A 21,717-nucleotide genomic window follows, 5' to 3' on the forward strand; every position below is an offset into this window, starting at 1 on the left:
ATTGTATTTAATTTAAGTGTAGTTGTTTTTTTAACTATTTAAATTCAATCTGGAAAAAGGCTAAATATGTTTATTTTTTCTAAGTTAATTTATTTATTTATTGTAAAATCTTTTATTTCATTTAAATTCAACCAGGAGAAAAAAGTTGGATTTTTGGGTAAAAATTTTATGGGTTTTTTTTATATGGTGATTTCAACTTATGTTAAAGCCTAATAAATATACTTTTTTCTCAGCCTTAATGACAAAACAAAAAAGAAGAGTCTGACGACATTCGAGAGAGATAGGATTATGTCGTTGCTGTCAGGACAGCTGGATTACCGTGGCTTTGAGAACGCTGACATGGTCATTGAAGCCGTGTTTGAAGACCTGTCAATCAAACATAAAGTGGTGAAGGAGGTTGAGGCTGTAAGTTCAAGTTATGTGTGTGTTTTTGCTTAGTGCGATATACAGTACAGCCCTCCCAATATATAAACACTACTGTTCATACCTGTCCTGTGTGCAGGTGATTCCTCCTCACTGTATCTTTGCAACCAACACATCCGCTCTGCCGATCAAAGACATCGCAGCAGCCAGTAAGAGACCTGAAAAGGTGCGTGTGTTTTAAATGGGTTTGATTGTTATTAGTCAGTACTAGTGATTGATTGTGAAAGTCTTTATGCTGAACTATGTGTGTGTTATGTAGCTGATAGGGATGCACTATTTCTCTCCGGTGGATAAAATGCAACTGCTGGAAATCATCACTACCAATAAAACCTCCAAAGACACAACAGCATCTGCCGTGGCTGTTGGGCTTAAACAAGGAAAGGTCATCATAGTCGTGGGGGTACGAACAAGTTCTGCTTTTATATTTTCAGATTTTTCTGTGCAACAGCAAGTGATTATATTGTATGTATATTTCATCAGGATGGTCCAGGGTTTTACACCACTCGTTGTCTAGGGCCTATGTTAGCCGAGGCCGTTCGAGTGCTGCAGGTAAATTCCTACATTTGTGCTTATGCAGGCTTATGCAGGGAAAAACAATCTTTATTTGTTCCACTTAAAGATTGAATGCTTGTTTATGGTTAAAATGTGTATTTGTGAAGAACCAGACAACTTGGACTGTTTGTTTCTATTATATGAGCCAAATCTATTTTTTTTTCTGTCTCGTAACATAAACTTTGAGAAAACATTCTAATATGCTGATTTGCTGCTTAAATAATTTTTTCTTATTATTATCATCATCATCAATGTTCTTTGAGCAATAGAAAAGAACAAAAGAACAAAGAACAGCATTTATATGATACAGAAATTGTTTTTAACATTATAAAAGGTACAATTTATTTCAACTTGGACTGCTTGTTCAAAACTATTTTTATTATATGAGCCAACTCTAATCTTCCTGTCTCATCACTTTGGCTAAAGGAAGGAGTTGGGCCCAAGAAACTGGATTCCCTGACAACAGGATTCGGGTTTCCTGTCGGTGCGGCGACACTTGCTGACGAGGTCGGTATTGATGTGGCGGCTCATGTTGCAGAAGATCTTGGCAAGGCTTTTGGAACACGATTCGGAGGAGGAAATGTTGAGGTCTTGAAGATGATGGTCCAAAAAGGGTTCAAAGGTGCATCTGTTAAACCACATACAGCTTTGTGTTCATAAATTGTCAGTTCGGTCTTACAGAACATTTGATGGCAAGTTAAAGGGATAGTTCACCCAAACATAAATGTGCATTTGACTTTTCAGGGAAAAATGCCTTAAATTTCTGAAACTGTATCATCACTATAAAGGCAGAGATATTCTTGTCATATTTGAATTCAGTAGTCAGATTGTTATTGCAAATGTATATGCACTTCAGGACGCAAGTCTGGAAAGGGTTGTTACGTGTACGGAGCAAAGTCGAAAGAAAAGAAGGTGAACTCGGGAGCTGAAGATATTCTCAAGAGCTTTAAGCTAACAGCACCCCCTGCTGTGTAAGTTTGTTTTCATGATTTACTAGCATCTTAAAGCCTCAGAAGAAGCCCTTCATATTTCTCCTGTTTGTCTCTTTAGCTCTGCCGATGAGGACATTCAGTACAGACTTGTGTCCCGATTCGTAAATGAGGCAGTACTGTGTCTACAGGAAGGCATTTTGCCCGACCCAGTGCAGGGAGACATCGGAGCCGTGTTTGGACTTGGCTTCCCGCCATGCTTGGGAGGTAACAAACACATTACACACCTTGTAATTAAAGTGATTTATCTTAACTGATGCGGGCCTAGCACTTAACCCTGAGGCACACCACATTGTGCTTGGGGATAATTAAGGATTTTCAAAGTAAACTTTCACAACCCACTTTTTTCCCACATTTCAGGCCCATTCTGTTTTGTTGATTCATACGGAGCTGACAAATTTGTCCAGAAAATGAAGCGCTTTGAAGAGGCTTATGGTAATCAGTTCACTCCCTGCCAACTGCTCCTTGACCACGCCAAAGACTCCAGCAAGAGGTTCCATAAGTAAAAATTTGCCACTGTTATAATTTTGACCTCAACGTTTGGGATCTTATAAAATGTCACATTAACTCACTTAAAGTAGTGCATTATTTACAAATCCTCAATTTTGTGTTTTATCATTTGTGGGTTACAAAGCAGATCTTTTCTAACTTGGCCTGTACATAATTTGTCAGTTTATTTATGTGATTAAAGAAAGGGTATCTATGTAAAATCCCTGTAAAGATGAGGTTTGCTCTCTCTCAACAACATGATAAACTTTTTTTTTTTTTTTTAAGAATTTAACGGTAGCATATTTATTGGCATTATTCATAACATCACTTCCCTGTAGAAACATTTCTGAATGGTACAGCTACATTTTTGTTCTAACCAACGTGCCTCTGATTATGTCCAGGTTGAGCTGAGACAGACTTTTGCACAGTTATTATTTGATCTAATTTTTGTATAGCAGTTTGTTTGTTTGCATATGGTTCTGCTATAATAACTTGTAACCCCTTGCCTGAGAATTATCTCAAAGGATTTAATTCTCACTATATATTTAATTCTCAATATTTATTTTAATGCTTCTGTGAGCAAACGAGGTAGCATTAAAGTATAATTGTTCCTTCATCTCATTTTTTTCTATCATCCTGTCCCTTTAGGGCCTCCGTAATTCTGTTTAAAACAGTATTCAAACAAATTCACGGCTATTTGTCATGCCCGCCAATATGCGTTAGCAAGAACAAGTACCGTTCAAAATTTAAAACTTCAAATTGAAGAAGAACTTCGATTGTTTCTGACATCACTAAAACCGTTTTCTCTCCGCACCGACGAAACAAATGCACACCGCTCACTAAGGTATGGATAAAATTATGTGGGCATATTAGTCAAAATATTTATATTTTATCTTTGTTAGCTTTTTTTATCCTGACTGTTCGACTGGGAAATACAAATATGGCTAGCCAATGGTTGAACAAAAATGCTACTAAAATGAATATAAATATCCACACAAAATATTTTTTTTTCTATTTAAAATATATATTTAATCAATCTTATATGGTCAAGAGTGCTGTTCTTCCAAATATCAGCAAGACTGCAAATTTGATATTGATTTTATACAACCGTTCAACAATATGAAGTTAATTTTAAGTGACCTAAATTTTAGACACAATATTGTCTTTTTTTTATCTGTTTCACCAACGAAAATAGTCCCAAACAATAACGAACAAATATTTTTAAATGGAGTATGCAATAAGCAAAATCTAGTATTCCAGAAATTAATTAGGCCTACCTAAAAAATAAAAAAAACACTTCGTTCAGTTGAGCACTATTGATTTATTCTTTTCTGTAGTTGATCCATTAGGATTAAATCATACATGGTGAAATTACAGTACAGATGAAACACACTACCATTGTTAAATATTATTTAAGTATTTAATATTATAAGTACAAATGCACCTACAGAGGGGGAAGCTGTTAAATAAGCATTCCAGAAACGTTCCTGTAATGCTGATAAAATATTTTTTTAAACAGTGAGATAAGGCTAAAACCTCATTTCAGCAGCTCTGACTCACCTCACACACATCCTCCATCAGCGTGGGCTGTAGTAGTTAGTAAACTCTTAATTACTGTCACCTAATTACAGCGTGTTCTTTAGACTGTAAACTCTTGCTGCTCCTATTAGCGTGTACATCACAAACTAAACCCTTTTTTTTAAGTCCCTAAAAAGTCTCACATCCTGTGACATGAGCTCCATATGAGAGCAGCAGGAAAGAAGAAAATTGTGGTCTACGTGAGTGAATCTCATCCAACATGTCAAGGAAAATATATTTATTTATATTTTTCCCTCAGGATTTTTTCATGAACATTTTGCCAAATTCTTGAAACAATGTTTTCAGAAGTTTTACTTTTACTCGAGATTTTTTGTTTTTGTTTATTCCGATTATTCTCAATAATCCTCTTTAGATCCTGTTTTAAGAGAAAATACATTACAGTAATGAGAATAAGTATTACATTCAAACATTAACTATGTTTAGGGCTTAAATGTGCTTAAATATCAAGAAAATAATGACACAATCCAAAATAATAATAATAATAATGATGATCTTAATGTAATTACTGGTCTCAATTACTTTAAAATGAGAATTGTCTTTAAGCTAAATTTGATGATTCATTCATTCATTCGTTCATTTTTAGTTTTTGATTTTGTGGTAAAATATGACCTGTTTCATGAGATTCATCCAAGTCCCAAGTCCAACTGACAAACATGTCAGGTTACCAGAAAACAGACAAAAGAGGTCAAAACACAGTCAGTAAACTGAACAGCCACACCATAAGTTCTGACTGTCTACTGAAGGCACACAAAACCATCCCACCCCAGAAATAAAAATATTCATAACAAAAACATCAAATAGTGCTCCATAATATATTAGTCACGATCTGTCAGTCCTTCGATTAGAGAGGTGTATTTCAGACACACACACACACACTTATAAAACATCTGAAAAAGTCCGAGCAGAAGCACTCATTGTGGCTGGAGTATCTTGTGTGTCTCTCAAACAAAAACATTCCTTCAATTCACGAGGATGCTGCCCTCATATCTTGGGTCTCCATCCCTTGATGAACTGCATGATTTTTTTGACCTGTAGTTTGGTGAGTTTAAAGTCCTCCGACAAGATTTCCTCCGTCAACTGAGTGAAAATAGAGCCGTCGATCCTCTCTCGGCTGAACAGACCAATCACGTCGTCCGAAAGGCCGATGAACCGCAGACTGGACGAAACCTCCTCCACAGAGAGCCAGCACAGCTCTGCTGGGGGTCGCCAAGATGACCCGGCTCCGCCCTCTGCCCCCTTCACCACGGCGACCGATCCGGAGGCGGGATCTGCGATGACCGTGTCCTCCTCTAAACTCTTGACTGGTCTGGGCGGAGTCTCAGGGCCGCCTTCTGAACCTCCCTGATTGGCTTGAGGCTCCTTGGGGGTGGAGCTAATGAGGTCGGGTATCAGAGTGGAAGAGTTCCTAGCAGTGGTGAGCCAATCGGAGGAGGCGTGGGCGTGTCCCGGATTGGCAAAGGGGTTTAGGGCGCCAAACGGTGCGAAGCGGTTTTGTGCCACTGGCCGCGGTCTAGGGCAGGTGGAGTAGTTCTTTTGGGCGGAGTCTGTACTGAGCAGAGGTGTATTGAGGATGTTGGAGGTGTAGGCCCCGCCTCCTCGTGGGTGGGACCAACAGGCCTGCGCGGGCTGGGCGGGATCAGGGCTCATGCTGGGGTCAGAGGTCACACAGTCGGCCCAAGTGCAGGGGTAACAATACAGAGAATAAGAGTCTGGTGATGGAGAGTTGCTGCCACTACGAGGAGCAGAACTGATGGAGAGAGAGAGTTGTGTTATAATGAAGAAATCACCAAAAACTAAAAAAAAAAAAAGATACAGCCACAATAATCAAAACAGCCGAAAAGTTATAAAAACGCATTCTTGAAAGGTAAAAATGTACATTAAAAAAGCAAATACGAGTGTCTAGCGTGTCGAAGAAGGTCATGTTGAGCTGTGGTTTATATCTCGCATTTGCTTTTTTGTTGTCTTTTTTGACCTTTATAGTGTTTGGGCCTTTTTGCAACTTTTCATAATAAATGAATACAAAAATATTAATTTTTTGTTCGTTAGGTATTTTGTTTCGTATTTTTTGTTATAGTGCTTCCCAGGGGGAATATTTCCTCAAAAGCACTAAAAAAATGATTAATGGATTAATTAACTTACTCTTGATTCCCGTTCCTACTTATTTCCAACCGATAAGTACTTAAAACGGCTCTATTTAAATCCCTCCAATAGTAATTTTACCTTTCTTGCAGTCCAGAGGAATAAAATGAGAGGTTTGGGTTGAGTGTTTGTGTGGGCGGAGTTTTAGGAAAGCGGGTGGGGGCTGGAGGGCTGGGGGCGGGGCCTTTAGCACAGCGGGGCGGAACAGGTGGAGCGTTTAAGAAACGACACTCCTCTTTCACCTAGACAGAGAGAAGAAATGCAAAAGAACAGTTACTAGGTTACAATGTAAGTGACATCTAAATGACACTGTCTTGCTATCGTCTCCCTCACAACTCAAGACCTGGTTTTTAAGTAAATGTCACTTTCTGTCCAGGAGAATGTTAAACACCATTTCTCGTGTCATTAATTCTGAACACAGAAAATCGAATAATTAATACAGAATATTGAATAATGAATATTAAAGACAAAATATGGAATAAATGGAACACTTAATACAGAACAATCATTATTAAGCATTACATATTGAAAACTAAATACAGAACACTGGTAGTTTGAGTCTCGTGAAAAAGTTTAAACGGAGGCAAAAATCTTAAATTAACAATACTATAAAATTCCCATTAAGATTAATAAAACAGATCTAATATCAAGTATCCATTTATCTTGGGCTATCAGTTGAAATAATTACATGATATGCTGCTGATTAATTAATCAAATTAATCACAAATAATGGCATATAACAAAAGATGTGAAGATAATTAAAATCCGTTATTGTGGCAGATGTGTAAATCACCGAAGAGACAAAAAATGTAGTTACAAGTCAGTAAATTGTCAGTTTTATGGAAACTGTGTTAATGAATTGAATCATTTTAACTATATTCTAATATTTAAATGTTTATTTAAATCTAATACACACAAAACCTTTATTCAAAGATCAATATATGTGCTTTTTTTAATAACTAAACAGTACACAGAACAATATCTAAAGAAGATCTAAAAAAAAAAAAAAAAGATCTAAAGAAGTCACCAACTGAAACTCTTTTTATGAATCTTTAAATAGAGGTTCAGACATATTCTGCAGTAAACCAGTATTTACGAGTGGTTATTTCCTAATTATGGTTAATATGGAAATACTGTCTCAATGATCATCACGATAATAAACTCCTTTAATATCAGTTATCGCTGTCTAAACATCCTCTTCTGGGAGGAACAACTCTGGGATTCTGGGATACAGTTCACTTCCTCCACAAATACACCAGGGACTGTGTGTGTGTGTGTGTGTGTGTGTGTGTGTGTGTTTGGGAAGCTAAATTACAGGCTAGGCCTAAACCCTCTGTGTGTGGGAGCGAGAGAAGAGGGTAAAAGAGAAAGGCTGTAATTCCAGTCAACAGTGTCAAAAAGACTTTAATTCCAGCTCTACATCCTGATGAGACGAGATGTTGTTTCTCTGTTTGTATGGTGTTTTACACTAAAACATGTCAGTAATTTTAACAGAAAAGGTTGCTACACTAAAAACTGTTTTACCACCTGTATTGTTAGTATAAAACATTCAGGTATCTCCTTATTTTAATATTATATCAGTTAACGATACACTTGTACCTTATACCTGTAATGTCTGAAACACTGTCACTGTGTTTTTGCAGTGTACATTATTAAGCACACAATGAATGACTCAATACACCTGAAAAGACACTGGCTGAGATGATGTGTGATTATGTTTCTGTGAGTGTGTGTGCTGTGTGTATGCTCTGTTCCAGTAAACGTATGCTCATTATTCAGCCTTTAAAAGCAACAGTATCAATAATTTAGTCTTTAGTCTAGGGCAGCAGGGCTGCGTGATACTGTATGGGCCATGAAGCACATATGAATGTGTGTGTGTTTGCGTGTGGGATCGTGGCAAAAGAACTGAGGAAGACAAGTGAATCTCATCAGAATAAAGAGGTTCACTGAACTACAGTACAGCTGAGCTCAGGGTCAAAAGCACAATAATGCTAGAAAGCTGTCTAAAAGAGTGAATCTCACGAAACTGGTCAAGAACACGTCCAGAATATTTCACCCCCAAATCAACAGTAAGAAACAAATTATATATATATATATATATATATATATTCCCCTCAAGTCAATATTATCAATATATATATATATATATATATTATCAATATATACCCCTCAAGTCAATATTATCATAATAAAAATCTCACTCCAAAAGACTGATATATATTTATATATGTTTTTTTCTACTGCAGTTTAATGTGTTGAAGTAAACCATTTGACATTTTCTTTTCCTCCAAAAGTCTGACACAAATATTGATTATTGATATTGTTTATCTCGACCAGCCCAACACAGCAATTATTATTTTTATTTAATCATTGTTATTATTTAATTGTTGTTTAGTTATTGAGAATCACCACTGAAAATAACGAGAATTGCAAAAATGTAAAATAATAATTCAAACATAAAAATAACAAGAAGTTTGGGGGGAAACATGCTTATTGTCATGAAAATAATATCATAATACACAAAAAGTAATAGACCTAAAAACAGGATTCACTTTCTTCATGCAAAATACAATATAATAAATGTTGCGGGTAAAATTTGGCCTGGGTATGTTTTAAATATTTTTTTTTACGTTGAATAAAAAAAACAATATGAGGCAAAAACTTTACATTTTAATGGACAATCTGCGTAAAATGGCTGCTTACAGCTTCAGATTTGGGTGGGACAGGAGGTGGAGTCGATACTCTCGACACTCTTCCTGCTTCCATCTGCACCATGGCGACGTGGGTGGAGCCCACCGTTCCATCCAATGACGTGGTAGTGGAGTGGAAGGATATGAGGTTATGCTCCGCCTTCACTGCGCTCTCAGACGTCACCCCGAAACTTCCAGAACTCTGATTGGTCCAGAGCTCCTCGTACGGAATTTCCTGCGTCTCTGTCGACCAATCGGGCATGACGTATTCTCGCTCCTCTCCGTCACTAGAGGGCAGCGTGTGCGAGTCGACCAGCGAGTCTCTGCAGCCGTGTGAGGTAGTGTGTGTGACGGCTCCGCCTCCATACACGCACAGAGACAGTCTCTGCAGGGACGTCCCGAGCTCGTCGTGCCCGTAGCCCTGAACGCACACCTGAATCCGCCGCGGACTAAGACATTCCTCGGAGAAATCCGTCTTTACCTCACGAACAGCGCGCGAGTAATTGTCCGGATCGAAGCTTTCCTGGCAACGCAGAGCACACTGTAGCACCACCTGCTGGTAGGAAGCGTCTGCACGCAATAAACCCTCCGGCAGAGTGAAGCGCGGCATGTCCGTTAATAACAGGAAGTGAGACGGCGTGACTTCCTTTTTGCGAAGTATGCAGCAGAGAACGACAGTTTTGCTGATGATGCTGAGGAGTTTATATCGATGGCCCTCGCGGATCGCGTGCAGGTCGTACGGGTTGCGAGGAGGTCGCGACGGCACGGACACGTTCACGGGCAAACGCACGCGCTCGATGATGCTGCGCACGGTGTGTTCACCTCCCTGCATCTGCAGCTCCTGCGGCGAACGCGTGCAGAACTGCCCGCGGCACTGGAACGGCAGACTGATGCTCTCATTGGTCCGATGGTTCATGCATATCAAACAAGGCATCTTCGTGCGGGTGGGACGTCCCAGAGCTCCGCCTGCTTTGCCCAGTCGCCGTAGCAGCGCAGTCAGGCGGGATTTCTCGCGAGTCGATTGGACGCAGAGCAGTTCTGCCTGGCCCATGAGGGTTAATTCATCTCCCGCCTGCAGAGAGAAATTATACAACTCACTGTCCTCTGTAAACTCCCCAGAAACCACCTACAGCGAGAAGGAGAGAGACAGATGTTTTAGCATTTAATGAAAAACACATTACTGATGTCATAAGGTTACAGACCAGGCCGAAACTTCTTACGCAATCTACAATCTACTCTCTTTGTTTAAAAGTTTAACTGCTTCTCTTACAGCAGTTAAACTATATTCACACCTAAAATTAGTTAGTCAAGGTCCGTTCACACCAAGAACTATAACTATAAAGATAACTACAACGATAACTATATTAGCGTCCACATCAACAGATGATAACATTCTGATTATTATAAGTGCACGCTGCAGCTTTGTCAACTACCGCTATAAATGCTCAAGCTTGTTAAAGCAGGATGGATTTTGATTGGCTGTCTATGTTTTTATCATTCATCAGCTGGGAAAAAATCATTCTGAAAGTGATTACAACAATATATAATAACAATAATAATTATTCGCATATATATCATTACAGTTATTGTCTTTGGTGTGAACAGCCTTTACACTAGAATCAATTATGAAAATCTGCTAACTAAATTGAATTGCCTATTAAATTACCAATTGAATTGCCAAGGATTGCCAGGGAGTTTGATTGACAGGAGATCTGACCAATCATAAAGCCATTTTTGTCCAACAAACAAACAAACCAGACAGGAGAGTAGATTAACTTCGGTGGAATTGAACTTGAAAAATGGTGTGTATTGACGTCCTTCTGCAGTTGAAACAATATACCTAATGATCATTCATGTTTATTTCGTGCTTTAAAGGGTTACTCCACCCCAAAATGAAAATTTTGTCATTAATCACTTACCCCCATGTCGTTCCAAACCCGTAAAAGCTTTGTTCGTCTTCGGAACACAATGTTTTGTATTCAAAGAAAATAAATAAAAGACTTTATTCAACAATTCGTCTCCTCCATAGCACCTCCGTAGCGCCATTTTGGAGAGTATCCACTGAACGCAAACTGCATTGAGGATCCCTGGCGCACCACACGGATACGCTGTTTTCGTTCAAATCAAAGCGTAAATAAATGTAGAAAACATATCCATGTGGTGCGGCTGACACAGAACAGCATAGCATACACAGTTTGCGTTCAGTGGATACTCTCCAAAATGGCACTACGGTGACGCGGAGGAGACGGATTGTTGAATAAAGGCGTTATTTTTATTTTCTTTGCATACAAAAAGTATTCTCGTAGCTTCATAAAATTCAAATTGAGCCACTGATGGCAGATGGACTATTTTGACGATGTCTTTCATACTTTTCTTGGCCTTGACAGTGTTATTTACTTGGCAGTCAATAGGACAGTCACAAGCCTCCCGGTTTTCATCGGGTTTGGAATGACATGGGGGTAATTGATTAATGACAAAATTTTCATTTTTGGGGTGGAGTAACCGTTTAAGTAAATATGAATAGATGATTGATTTATGTGCCCCTTGAACTGAGGCACTACAGTGATCTGTCACTACACATTAAAGAGGCACAAAACAGTATTTATTGTTTGAATTTCTTAAAAAAAAAAAAAAAAGGAATAAATTTGAAATCTGAGACTTTGTTTAATACCAAAAGTAACCTGCTCTGTCTTGTCTGTCGACATGTTATCAGTTTCCTCTTTGCTCCGCCATGTATTTTTCACTATGGTGAGTGCACCATGGCTTGTCAGACATAGCAACAGTAACTAAGGAAGGTATGTCTTTGCGAAGGGTCAATTAAGGGGACAATAATAATTTAAATATGTAACTACCAGAGTAATTTATCACTTACACTCAAATCCTAACTCATTTAGGGGTTTTAATTGAATCAGTAAATCATTTCTTTTGAACTGATTCATTTGCGTGAAACTGTTGAAACAATCTGAATCATGCAATGAATTAGACTTTACAATGAAAAATCTATTTTAAAGCTGTGTGCATAATACAGTGACAAAGTATTTTGTCATAATAAATTACTATTTGTTGGCGATTGTACTACACCCTTGTAAAGCTAGTCATATTAAAATTTTAATACTTTATTCATATTTTGAATTAGTTTTTATTTTTCTGTTTTTATTTTAACGTAAGTTTTAGTTTGCAGTTCGTAATACTTTTTAAATGTCGATTTTGTTTTCATTCATTTTTATTTCAGTTTTAGTTTTTGCAATTTTAGTACTTCAACTAAGCGAAAATGAGAAATATTGATTTGGCAACGAACTGAAATAAGTTTATGTTTTTTATACAGTATTTCATTTAATTTCAGTTCATGTTTATTTCAGTTAACATGTGTTTTAATAGTTTTAGTTAGTTTTAGATAATACTACTGGTAGATTCACGTGAGAAGTTTTGATGCTGTTGTTACCTTAACGCTAAATGTGATGGGCTCCATGACGAACACGCGATCAGGAAAGTTTCCTGCGATTTCCTCCACGCTTCCAAAGTACTGAACCGGCTCACGAACATCCCGATCCTGATCCAATAACTTAAACTTCCCTGAGGACAGAGGAAAACAGAGTGAAAGAAAGAAACAAAGAAAGTGAAATTTCCCCAGAAATGAGCTAAAAGTGCCCATTAGTGACACCCTGAAAGGTATTTAAAAATGCAAAATGTTTTTTTTTAGGGTTTAAAGTTTAGTCTGTAGAGATTATAATTAGCCTTGTATAAAAACCAGCAGAACTCTATGGTATGTCCTCATTTTAAGCGCAAGTGTGTGATCTTATAGGTAATTTTCACACACACAGATAAAGCGTGAGAGAACGTATCTCTCTTTGTCTTTCTGTCTCCTGGCAACAGCTTTTCTTTCTTTCTTTCTGCAGTTCTATACGACCCTCAGAGCTGAACAGGTTTCTTTCTCTTCTGGAGTTTCATTTTTGTTGGTGCAATCGTACAAATTCTCTTCATTGTAAATATCAGTTGAAGTATCTTCAGCCAATCACAGCAAGCATGAATTTAAACACATCAATCACATTTCATTGGCACACATTTACCAAACAATCTAAACAGACTTTCCAAAGACTTCCTGTGTATTAAACTACAGCGTTTGTGCTACAAACATGATTCCTAAAATGTGTGAAAGAGGTGTGCTTTTACTGTATTAAGTGATCATACTGACAGACTATGACAAAAACTCAAAATTAAGAGAAAAAAATTAATCCTATTAAATCCTATTATTGCCTTATGTTATGATTGTAGACCTAAGTATCTAGCAACACCCTAGAAACCACACAGCAACTCAATAAACACAATCAAAACACATTGGCAACTGTATAGCAACACAAATAAAATACTCAAAACACTCTACTAACTGCATAGCAACACCATAGCAACTGTATGGCAACACACAAATAAAATACTCAAAACACTCTAGTACCTGCATAGCAACACCATAGCAACTGAATAGGAACACCTTAAACGCCTTAGCAACACCCTGGCAACCACTCACATCAGTCTAGCCTCATAGTAGTGAATTCTAATTGGTCAAGCAATTCTAAACCTACAGTATTAGTCTAACCCTAACCCAATACCTAAAACACAGTATTTTTACAATTGAATCAAGAACTTTTAGTGTTTCAGAAAGACAGAAACACACATGCACAAATGTTGTTTTTGCATAAGAGCACAAAACTGATCAGTGATCAGCAACTCTTTCAGCTGCTTTGGTTCTCAAAGTATTTCTGCTCCATTTTTCCATAGAGTGTAAACACAATATGTTTATTATTGTTATAGGTTATCATAAAAAATTAATTTCTCTATGGAGAAAATGAAAGTTTATTATTCTGAGAACCCTAGCTCAGTCAGAAACACACACACAAATATAATGTGTTTATATTATGCAGATCTTCTATTTTAAGAGTCATCAATAACAACCTTCTTCCACATTAAAATCCCGAGCAAATCTAAAATATCAACATGGTCTCATCTTCTGCATCTCTCAGCTGCCTAAAAATCATTCTTCTGTAATTCCATCTTCCTTATTAGCACTCTATCTGTCTATCTGTGAGACGTTAGACCCGGCTGCGGAGACACAAATGACCTCATCCATCCCTCTCAGCATCTTACTGCCTCCGGAAACCCCAGCAGATGATCTCATTGGTCACCTGACCTAATGGTGCGGGTGGTGGGTATATTAGGTAACGGCCGTCCCATGAGAGGAAGTCCAGCGCAGTAATGTCTGCGATTCCGGAAGCTCAGAAAAACGGGCTCCTCCATGCCTCCCATGGGAATGACGTCAGGATGAGGTAATGATGAGTCAGACTTTATGAATGAAAGCGCAAACCAAATGACACCATTCTTTGAGCTAAAAGCATCGTTCTCTATTGACAGCCATTCATAAGAAGTTGTGTGTTCTAATCAAAATAATCAGATTGATTAAAATTCATGGTAACACTTTATTTTAAGATGTCCTTGTTACACATTACATGTACTTACTATTATAATAACAATAAATTACGCATAATTACATGCAAGTAACCCAACCAGCTCGTTAGAAGAGAGCTACGTGCATGAACTGTGTTCCTATTGATATGATCCCTACACAGTGTTCAATGCTCCCTACTCCCTGAGCCGTTGAAGTTTACTTCACTTTGGAACATGGGCTGGAATTGGGAACCGCTGATGTAGCCTTTTGTAGTATTGTTGTCTCTGGTATTCTGGTCTGTGAGCGTATATGCGTACAGGGGGCGTGGCTTTGGACGGCGATAGCAGGGAGGGTGGGACGTTGCTTTCAGTGCTATCAGGCTAAAGTTAGCATTTTCTAAGATCTCCTACTGCACCTTTAATGCGAATCAGTACTTAAATCATTGGTATATATAATACACATTAGGCCTATATGAAAAACTTTTTGTATAAACATAGTAATTAGTGTTGTAAATCGGTTAATAAAACATTAACTGCATATTTTTTCTGAAATTCATCGTGATTAATCCCACCTAACATTAAAGTTTTTAAATATACTTTTGTATTGCAATAATTTCACATTCAATCTTCAAATTAATGTAGAAACAACATAAAGACAAAAAGTTTAATGGCATCTTTTTTATGACTGAAGGCAAGTATCACTGATACCAATTCTACTGATGTCTCTATGATTTTTTTCCCTAATATTTAACCATTTACTATAGCCATTCAACATTACAGTATAATTGAGAGCTATACATTTTAACATTTAAAAAAATTACAACTTCTAATTTAAATAAACTTAAAACAATCTTCACATAAACCCATTATAATAAATGTCATATTTACCTGTGCCCTTCAGCAAGTAGGAAATATACAGAAATTGAAAAAAGTTGTCAAGCACTAAATTCTAAATTAAATATTGATGAATCCTTAAAGCTACACGAGTTATTGATTTCCTCTTTTTTTCTTTTGTTCTTTGATTAACAGACATCACAGCGGCTGGGTTATTAGGTTACTTGGCTACTATTACTTTAAGAGCTGCCGCTGCTTAAAGTGATGCGGATCTAACACATGCTCGTATAGTTTCATTTGCGCTTTAATATGAAATGATACATGCTACAGTGTGCGGCGCCGTATTTGTGCGTGCAATTGAAGAGTGCACGCTATGAGCACAGTATAAAGGCTGACAGGACAGGCCTGACAACATCTCATCTGACCTCAGGTTCACTGATGTTCTACTGAAGCTCCTACTTAAATAATGTATAATTACACTGTAACAAGAAGAACACCTTAAAATAAAGTGTATTAAATAATCTGATATATATATATTAGATTTTTCCCATTATTTAAATAAACTTAAAACAATCTTCACATAAACCCATTATAATAAATGTCATATTTACCTGTGCCCTTCAGCAAGTAGGAAATATACAGAAATTGAAAAAAGTTGTCAAGCACTAAATTCTAAATTAAATATTGATGAATCCTTAAAGCTACACGAGTTATTGATTTCCTCTTTTTTTCTTTTGTTCTTTGATTAACAGACATCACAGCGGCTGGGTTATTAGGTTACTTGGCTACTATTACTTTAAGAGCTGCCGCTGCTTAAAGTGATGCGGATCTAACACATGCTCGTATAGTTTCATTTGCGCTTTAATATGAAATGATACATGCTACAGTGTGCGGCGCCGTATTTGTGCGTGCAATTGAAGAGTGCACGCTATGAGCACAGTATAAAGGCTGACAGGACAGGCCTGACAACATCTCATCTGACCTCAGGTTCACTGATGTTCTACTGAAGCTCCTCGTCACCTGTACCGTTTCCGTGCTTGTTTGACTCGCGCCTGGTGCTGAGGTGAAGTGGAGCACACATCTGAAAAGTCTCTTGTTTGATGTGCTCGTAAAGATGTTCTGCGTTTAAATAAACCCGATTCTTGTCAAGAAAAAAGAGACAGAGGCAGCAGCAGGGGCGGATTTAGTGAATTGGGGGCCCCAGGCAAAATATAGGAATGGGGCCCTATACATTTGCACACATTTTCCTAGATCAACCTTGAGGTTCCTTTTTTGTTGTGATGCTTGCTGCTGCACAATGGTGCCCCATAGTTGTGTCCAATGTTTCTACATTTTTCATGTACATGTGTTATAATGGATTTCTTTCATGTTGTAGACCACGAAATAGCAACTGATTTACAGTTGAGATACAGGTTTTCACACAAACAAAATAAATTATAAAATGATAAACCTCACAATTGAGCGTTTAAACCAGAGGTGAGTCAGAAGTATAAATTATTATATTAATTTAAAACGGGGTAATGTGGGTGGATTTTCGCATTGAACAAAAACTACAGACTGGATTATTGAAAATGAACATTCATTCTCTGCCAGTAGGAGGCGCTTTTGGAACGTCAGAAATATAGAATGAAAAAAGTGTGAAAAAATATAGCCTATATTGACGAGGAAAGTTCACTGATGAGTTACCAGCATAAGCCTGTGTGAAAAGGCTGTCTAATTCTAAACTTTAAAATACAAACTTCTCTAATACAAACTACTCTAAACTTCTAAACTTTAAAATACATTTATTTTTACAGTTATTTTAACTACAAATTTAAATAAAACTGAAAAAATTATGAAAAGGCATTTACACACCTAAGGATTATGTCAACCAAAAAGTAACTGCGTATGTGTCCTCTAATTGGTTCCTTCTCATAAATGAGAAAGCGGTATTTAAAACAATTATAAACATATAATACACACTGTTTCTCAATATTTAATTACAGCTTCAAATGCGTAATATTTTCATCTCCTTCAAGCAGGACACACAAAAAGCACGTTGAATTCAGACGGTTGTTGTGGTAATAAACACCGTAAACAGCAACCGTTTGCGTGTCAGCGCTTAATGCGCATCTCCTATATGAAAAGCATTTTAGGGGGCCCTTGGCTTTTGGGGGCCCAAGGCGGTCGCCTACCTTTGCCTAATGGGTAAGTCCACCCCTGGGCAGCAGTTGTGAGTGGGGTGACCAACCCTAACCCCGCTCCCGCATTAACGGCGTTAAATATTTTTAACGCTATTAAACTGGAAAAATTAATAGCCTGCGTTAACACACTAATTTTGACAGCACTAGTAGTAATATTTAAAATATATATATCTTCACTTTGATATTTTTGTCTTTAGTCTTTGTCTTGTCTTTTCTCCACGAGAAATTTACAATCTTCTGCATTAATTTTCTTGGGCACGTTCATTTGTTTAATGCTTTGCCCATATTCTATGAAAACACTCACTGCAATAAAACAGTGAATTGAACTGAGACTGACCGTGTGTGTGTGTGTGTGTGTGTGTGTGTGTGTGTGTGCGTAATGGAGAAAACATCTAAGTGAACATGTGTGAAGTTGAGTGCTTGAATACAACAATCAATATACTGTTAACAACCAATCATCTACCTCGCTCTGTCTCTCGCTCTTTCTCTTGGCTCTAATTGTTTTTTTAATAGCTTGTATGCTCTCAATGAGAAATCAGTTTTGTTTGGGTCAGTTTCACTGCTTATTTTCTTAAAACTGAACTTTTACAAACTGGTTGTGGAAGAAAATGTACAAGCATGCCTGTGCGAACATTTTCAACATGATGTAAGGATGCTGCATCCAAAGTTCCCAGAGTCCACCCCAAAGTCTCTATAATATTCTGTCCTCTAGATAACTCTTTTTACTATTTTATCATTCACCAGGAGTAAATAAGTTATGTTTAAACGTAATAACACACCTCTAGTCAACTGCAAAATAATTGCCAATATCATTCATTTACATAGAACAAACTAAAACTAAAGAAAGAACGCTAGAAAAAGTGACTCATCAAACACCACTAATGAATTAAAACTATTCCTTGAATGTCAGTACCCCTATTTTGAATTAGATTTTATTTTCATATTTTCTTTTTCATTTGAGTTTTAGTAAGAGTTTTAGTAACTTTTTTGTCATTTTTATTTATTTATTATTTTTAAATGTCTAAATAGTTTTTAATTTTAGTACTTAAACTAAACGAAAATGAGAAATGTTGCCTTGACAACTAGCTGAAAATAAGTTTACGTTTTTATTGTTTATTAAATTTTAATGTTTATTTCGATTTTTTTTTAACGATTAACGATAAGAACCCTGTATGGTACCTTGATACTGCAGTGGGATGTCTATTTTGGGTCCAATCACGTAATGACCCTCCTCCAGGCTGTGGGCAGTGACGGTGGTCCACTGTCTGCAGGAGTGAAGTAAAATCACATCCTCCTCCGACAGACCCTCCACATTCTCACCTGCACACACACAAAAACACACAACTGATAAGCACGATAATTCATCATTTACAGGTTCAGCACTTTATTGGCCGACACTTGGCTTTTTTGAGATCACTGGCAATACTTGTCTGATGTATTAAATGTTAAAAGGCATTTATTTAAAATAGAAATATTTTGTAACAATATACACTACCGTTTAGAAGTTTGGGGTCAGTAAATTTTTTCCTTTCTTTTTTTGAAAAAAAGTAACACTTTTAATACTGTTAAAGGGGTCCTATTATGCTCTTTTACAAAGTCTTGATTTTGCAACGGTGAAAAGTGATTTCTGTTAAATAAAATATCTCCTTTTGAATTGGACTTTGAGCTTTGTAACTTTGCAGATCTTTTTATGCTCAAACAGTAACATTACAGACTAACTAAAGTTGAAAAAGTGAAAAAGCATAATAGGACCCCTTTAAATTGATAGAAAGTGATCATAGTAACGACTTACATTGTCAGAAAAGATTTCTATTTTAAAAATATGCTGTTCTTTATAACTTTTTATTCATCAAAGTATCCTGAAAAAAGTATAACAGGTTCCAAAAAATATTAAGCAGCACAACCGTTTCCAACAATGATTATAAATCAGCATATTAGTATGATTTCTGAAGGATCATGTGACACTAAAGACTGGAGTAATGATGCTGAAAATTCAGTTTTTGCATCACAGAATTAAATTGCATTTTAAAGTGTATTAAAATAGAAAACAATTATTTTAAACTGTAAATATTTTTCAAAATATTACTGTTTTTCTGTATTTTTGATCAAATAAATGCAGCCTTGATGAGCAGAAGAGACTTCTTTAAAAAGCATTTAAAATCCTACTGATCCCAAACTAATCTCAACTGCTTGACTAAAAGGCATGAAGATATTAAAATATTATAAACATTAACATCATGATTTTCTGTTATACAATGAAACAGTGTAATGTGAAAAGTGTTATACAAGTACATTTGAATAGACTTTAATATTATTTTTTACACAGACACAACTTGTTCTCTAGATATCAGCCACTGGAAAACCCAAAACTACAAATGCATCTGACCTTGAAACTGACATAATTTGTCACTTTAAAACACACACACAGCCAAAGAGACAGTCAGTCTCTCTCACTCACACACACATCAGAGCTCAACCACAAACATCAAATGAGTTCTTTGAACTTCCGCACATGCGGCTTATGGGAGAGAACTGAGGTCAGCTATCAGACACAAACAGCATCACACCTCACAAACATCAGACTGATCTTTCTGCTGAAGAATGGATGAATGGACAGAGAGCGAGAGAGAGAGAGAGGTGGACTGTATTGATCTGGTATTAAAAGAATTCCTAATTGAGACGAGTCTCAAAACTGATGCTTTACACAGGGAACAAGTCCAGCACACACAGACACGTTCTCTGCAGATCGTCTGTTGTGTTTAATTACTGCTGTCTGTGCTGATACAGTGAGAAACTCCTACACACAAACACATCACAGCAGTGTCTAATCAAGCAGATGATCCGAAGGTTCAAAATCAACATTGCATTGAGTTTTTTTTTTCAGTGATGCCATATTAGAACCATTTCTGTCAGGACCACTATCGTCAAAATGATAGATACTTAGCATAAAGTTTGGTTTGGCGGTACTGAATAGAGCTTATATAGGAATGCTGCGATAGGTGTCGTATTCCTATAGGTAGATGTGATCAGCTGATGCAAGCTTGACTCACGTGACCTGCCAGAACTAACGCTAACGCTTAATTTTGGGTTCCTTAAAGAACCTTTCAGTGAACAGTTCTTAAAAGGACCATTTTTAGTGTGAGAACATTTTAATATTCTAAAGACACCACAAAGAACCTTTTGAGTAACAGTTAAGGTTTCATGGATGTTAAAGGTTCTTCATGGAACCATCAATGCCAATAAAGAACCTTTATTTTTAAGAGAGTACATTTATTATAATCTGTTGTCATTCTACCATATTTATACTTTATATTAGGGATGCACGATATTATCAGACCAATATATGAAAAATTATGCCAATATGTCTTGCCGATAAGAGGAATACATTAACTCACATGTGCTCAGGGTGTGCTAGCGATTAGATCATGTCAGCAGTGTGGCTCATTCTTGAAGCAAAGTTTTGCCTGAATGGTGATTGGATTCTCTGTTTTGGATCGCTGCATTTAAACTGAGAATGCACGTACAGAATGACGCGTTGGGTGTGTGATAGAGTAAACAGTAATAGCACGTGCAGCGGCAGCAGCGCAGCCTCCCCCGGGTCCTAATGCCGGCTCAGTAAGGAATTTTAATTCCGTAGGGGGCGCTGTTGGCCTACTTCTAATAAAATGAAAGCAAAATACACAAATAATATTTAGACTGTGTTTCTGATGCAGTATTTGATGCCATAAAAACATGAGTATGTTTTGATTTAAAGGTCAGAAGCTATAGCTTACATGAACAAACAAAAAAAATCACAAACATGACACTTAAATTAAATAATTTATATATACTGATCTATTCATTAATGTGTAATATGTAATATTTTTTAAACAATTTATTGAGCTCTAACAGATTTTCAGAATTTTTACAACTCTTTTGCTTTAGACCATTTACAAATGTTAAATCATAAAATAAAATGTTAAGGTTACCACTGCATCTTTCTGGAAAAAAAATGCAGTGATTAATATATAGTTTATTTATAGTTATTTTCAAATCTACAATGTACTGTAATTATAAAATAACTTTATTATTGTTTATTTAATTCTAACAAATAAGTACTTGTTAAAAACGAACCAAAATTAAAAATATATATTATATATCGGCATCGGCCAAAATGAGTTGAAAATTATCGGCATATCGGATATTGAGAAAAATCCAATATCGTGCATCTCTACTTTATATACCATATACTGTATTGACCCGAATATAAGACAATGTTTTTTTCTTGGAAATACATCTGAAAAAACGCGTCGTCTTATATTCGGTGTCTAGACTTTGACATGTCAATAATACACCCACAACAATAGGTGGCGCCAAATACGCATAAAACGAGTGTGCCATGAA

General features: G+C 36.8%; 2 protein-coding genes across 2 annotated transcripts in view; one reads left to right on the top strand and one right to left on the bottom strand.

Annotated features, from left to right (window-relative positions):
- Positions 1–2,733, top strand: part of LOC107691000 (trifunctional enzyme subunit alpha, mitochondrial-like) — a 13,746-nt gene extending 11,013 nt beyond the window's left edge. The window contains exons 13-20 of the mRNA XM_016489449.1: positions 234–405; positions 503–589; positions 683–823; positions 904–972; positions 1,402–1,597; positions 1,832–1,946; positions 2,026–2,171; positions 2,325–2,733. Of these exons, the coding sequence (XP_016344935.1) occupies positions 234–405; positions 503–589; positions 683–823; positions 904–972; positions 1,402–1,597; positions 1,832–1,946; positions 2,026–2,171; positions 2,325–2,470 (1,072 nt within the window). The 3' untranslated portion in view covers positions 2,471–2,733. The remainder of the gene's footprint in view (positions 1–233; positions 406–502; positions 590–682; positions 824–903; positions 973–1,401; positions 1,598–1,831; positions 1,947–2,025; positions 2,172–2,324) is intronic.
- A 1,568-nt stretch (positions 2,734–4,301) lies between these two features.
- The window catches only part of LOC107691001 (GRB2-associated and regulator of MAPK protein 2-like), a 19,697-nt gene continuing 2,281 nt past the window's right edge, over positions 4,302–21,717 (bottom strand). The window contains exons 2-6 of the mRNA XM_016489450.1: positions 18,514–18,654; positions 12,324–12,454; positions 8,895–10,007; positions 6,273–6,433; positions 4,302–5,799 (exon numbers count right to left, since the gene is read on the bottom strand). Of these exons, the coding sequence (XP_016344936.1) occupies positions 5,034–5,799; positions 6,273–6,433; positions 8,895–10,007; positions 12,324–12,454; positions 18,514–18,654 (2,312 nt within the window). The 3' untranslated portion in view covers positions 4,302–5,033. The remainder of the gene's footprint in view (positions 5,800–6,272; positions 6,434–8,894; positions 10,008–12,323; positions 12,455–18,513; positions 18,655–21,717) is intronic.

The sequence above is a fragment of the Sinocyclocheilus anshuiensis genome, unplaced genomic scaffold (genome assembly GCF_001515605.1).
Source record: "Sinocyclocheilus anshuiensis isolate Anshui unplaced genomic scaffold, SAMN03320099.WGS_v1.1 scaffold2275, whole genome shotgun sequence".
Lineage (NCBI taxonomy): Eukaryota > Metazoa > Chordata > Actinopteri > Cypriniformes > Cyprinidae > Sinocyclocheilus > Sinocyclocheilus anshuiensis.